This window comes from Phalaenopsis equestris, unplaced genomic scaffold (assembly GCF_001263595.1).
Source record: "Phalaenopsis equestris unplaced genomic scaffold, ASM126359v1 Scaffold000174, whole genome shotgun sequence".
Classification (NCBI taxonomy): Eukaryota; Viridiplantae; Streptophyta; class Magnoliopsida; order Asparagales; family Orchidaceae; genus Phalaenopsis; species Phalaenopsis equestris.
In genome coordinates this window covers 149,290-151,612 of record NW_018164616.1, presented here as the reverse complement: position 1 = coordinate 151,612, position 2,323 = coordinate 149,290, and the positions used below count along the sequence as shown (strand labels likewise).

General features: G+C 39.0%; 1 protein-coding gene across 1 annotated transcript in view; it reads left to right on the top strand.

Annotated features, from left to right (window-relative positions):
* Positions 1-2,323, top strand: part of LOC110022186 (transmembrane 9 superfamily member 3-like) — a 17,063-nt gene extending 14,740 nt beyond the window's left edge. Inside the window, 1 exon segment of the mRNA XM_020721007.1 lies at positions 1,841-2,323. Coding sequence (XP_020576666.1) covers positions 1,841-2,060 — 220 coding nt within the window. The 3' untranslated portion in view covers positions 2,061-2,323.

The window sequence follows — 2,323 nt, the reverse complement described above, 5'->3', positions numbered from 1 at the left end:
GGCGTTCGCGAGTAATCGAGTCACAAAGGGTTCACCTAAGGCTGTTGATCCTATAGGAACTCAATTTCGGGCCCTCTACATGTTGGTCCTTAGCCCTTACAACTAGAAGTTGAGTGCTCGGAACCACTCATGCGAGTTCTTCACAAAAATGAGTCAAGAAGTGGCTTGAAGTTCTACGGGAGGTGGGCTCCATTGCTAGTCCGCTAGGATTGTCAATAAGAACTCCTAAAGCTAGATCCTAGGTTCTAAGAGTAGAAGACTAAGACCTCACTAAAATGAGGTCAACAAAGCTCCTAGCGACATTGAACCTGTTAGAACAACGAATTGAGGGCCGACCAAACTTCCTTACGTGGATTTGACACCTTTCAACAGAGAACCCAATTCTAATTACCTAAATTATATATTTGATTCCCGTGTTTAGGTTCAGTTTCTGGCGTATGTTTTCTGTTGAGACAGCCGTTGGTGTCCTCTTTATCTCTTCTAGGGCTGTATCCAAAATCGGGTGGTGCTCCGGTTATAGCTTGTCCAAGGTGGTGATCTACCTCTAAGAGATAGAGTGGTGCTCCGGCTGTAGCTCGTTCTTTCGGGGTATTCATCTTCGACTTCTCCATCCTCCGCATTCCTCCTCTCACTGCTTACGCTGCTTTTCCTCACTCGGACAACTTTTTGTTTTTGTCTTCTCTGCAGTTCTCTGCTTCCTAGCAGCCATCCTTCCTCTCACCTTGCTGCCGCCTTGAAAAGCATCGCCCCCTCCCCCTTTCAACTTATGCCGCCATCCAAAACCCTCGCTTCTCCTAATCCACCTTGCCGCCGACACCCTAAACCGTCCACACTCTTGCTGCTGCTGCTCCGTACCTGCCACATTTTTGCTGCCATCGTGATTGACATCTCTCACTCATTGACCCCTATCGTTTGGTTGCCGTCCGGACCATTGGAAACCACTCCAGTGCAGTTTTCTGCTTCCCAACTGCCTGGTTCACCGCTCTGCCACCATCCAAGCCCTTGCCGACCCCACCACCACGCCCAGATCCAACCATAATTCAGTGTTTGTTGTTATATTCAATTTTTGGGTGTCGTGTTATTGTATTTCCCTTTTCAAATGTGTTGGTTGTAACCATTTATTTGCTTTCCACAATAATATTTGATTCTCCTATCATGATTTGGGTTACTCCGGTATCACAACATAAATGCAAAAGGTAGAGCACAACAAGTTATATTTACAAATTATCATATACAATATAGTCTCTGGTATTTCTTTCATCCAAAATTGTCATTAGAGGTACTCTAATAATAAAAATAGACAAAATGCAACCCGCAGCCTTCAACATTTTATCAAAGAAAACTACGAAACCAAATTGAATAAACTTCATACAATTTGGGCATTTGGAAAGGGCAGTTTTAAATGTAAAATAGTATCTTTTATCTACGATTAAATTGTGAATAACCAAATCCATTATGTTAGACAAGGTAATCATAAAAAATTTATCATATTATAAAGATACTAAGAATGCCGGTGATAAAATGTGCCAATTTACCTATGCATAAAAATATGTATTTGAATTTTTAAAAGTTAAAATGGTGGTATTTTTTATGTCATTTGTATGTTTTTGATGTTTTAAATGTAAAATTTAGGTGTTTTATATATGTAAATATATAGGAATTGGGTCGTAAGTATGTAAATGCCCCTCTTTTTTTTCTTTTTTTTTTCTAAGCTGAGTAAAACAGTTCAGTTTTACACGTTTACTTTTCATTTGCCAATTGGATTTGTGGAAAAATGTTCACTTATATAATTATCATACATTTTCAACTCAATGTCTTTTTTTTTATAAATTCTTTACAGAGCATTCCTTTGTGGAGGATCTACTGGTTTGTTTGTCTATGCATACTGCTTTTACTACTATTATGCTCGGTCGGACATGTCAGGATTCATGCAGACATCCTTCTTTTTTGGTTACATGGCATGCATCTGCTATGGTTTCTTCCTTATGCTCGGTTCCGTAGGTTTCCGAGCCTCGCTGTTGTTTGTTCGTCACATTTACAGGTCAATTAAGTGCGAGTAATCCTGATACTCGTACGAAGACACGAGTTTCTTATAAATGCTCCAGCAAAGATAAAAGGATGATGAAGAATATGCCACAGTAAGCTGTAATTTACATCTTTCTTTGGGGTTATTGTTCATTATAAAGTTAGGATGCTGCCTTTTTTATTGTCTTCGCTTTGCTTCCAAGCCTTTCTATTATTATTATTTTTGTCACATAGGTAATTTATGAAATGAACTTTTTCTTATTAATTCATAGGATTTTATGTTCATCTATCTGAGTTA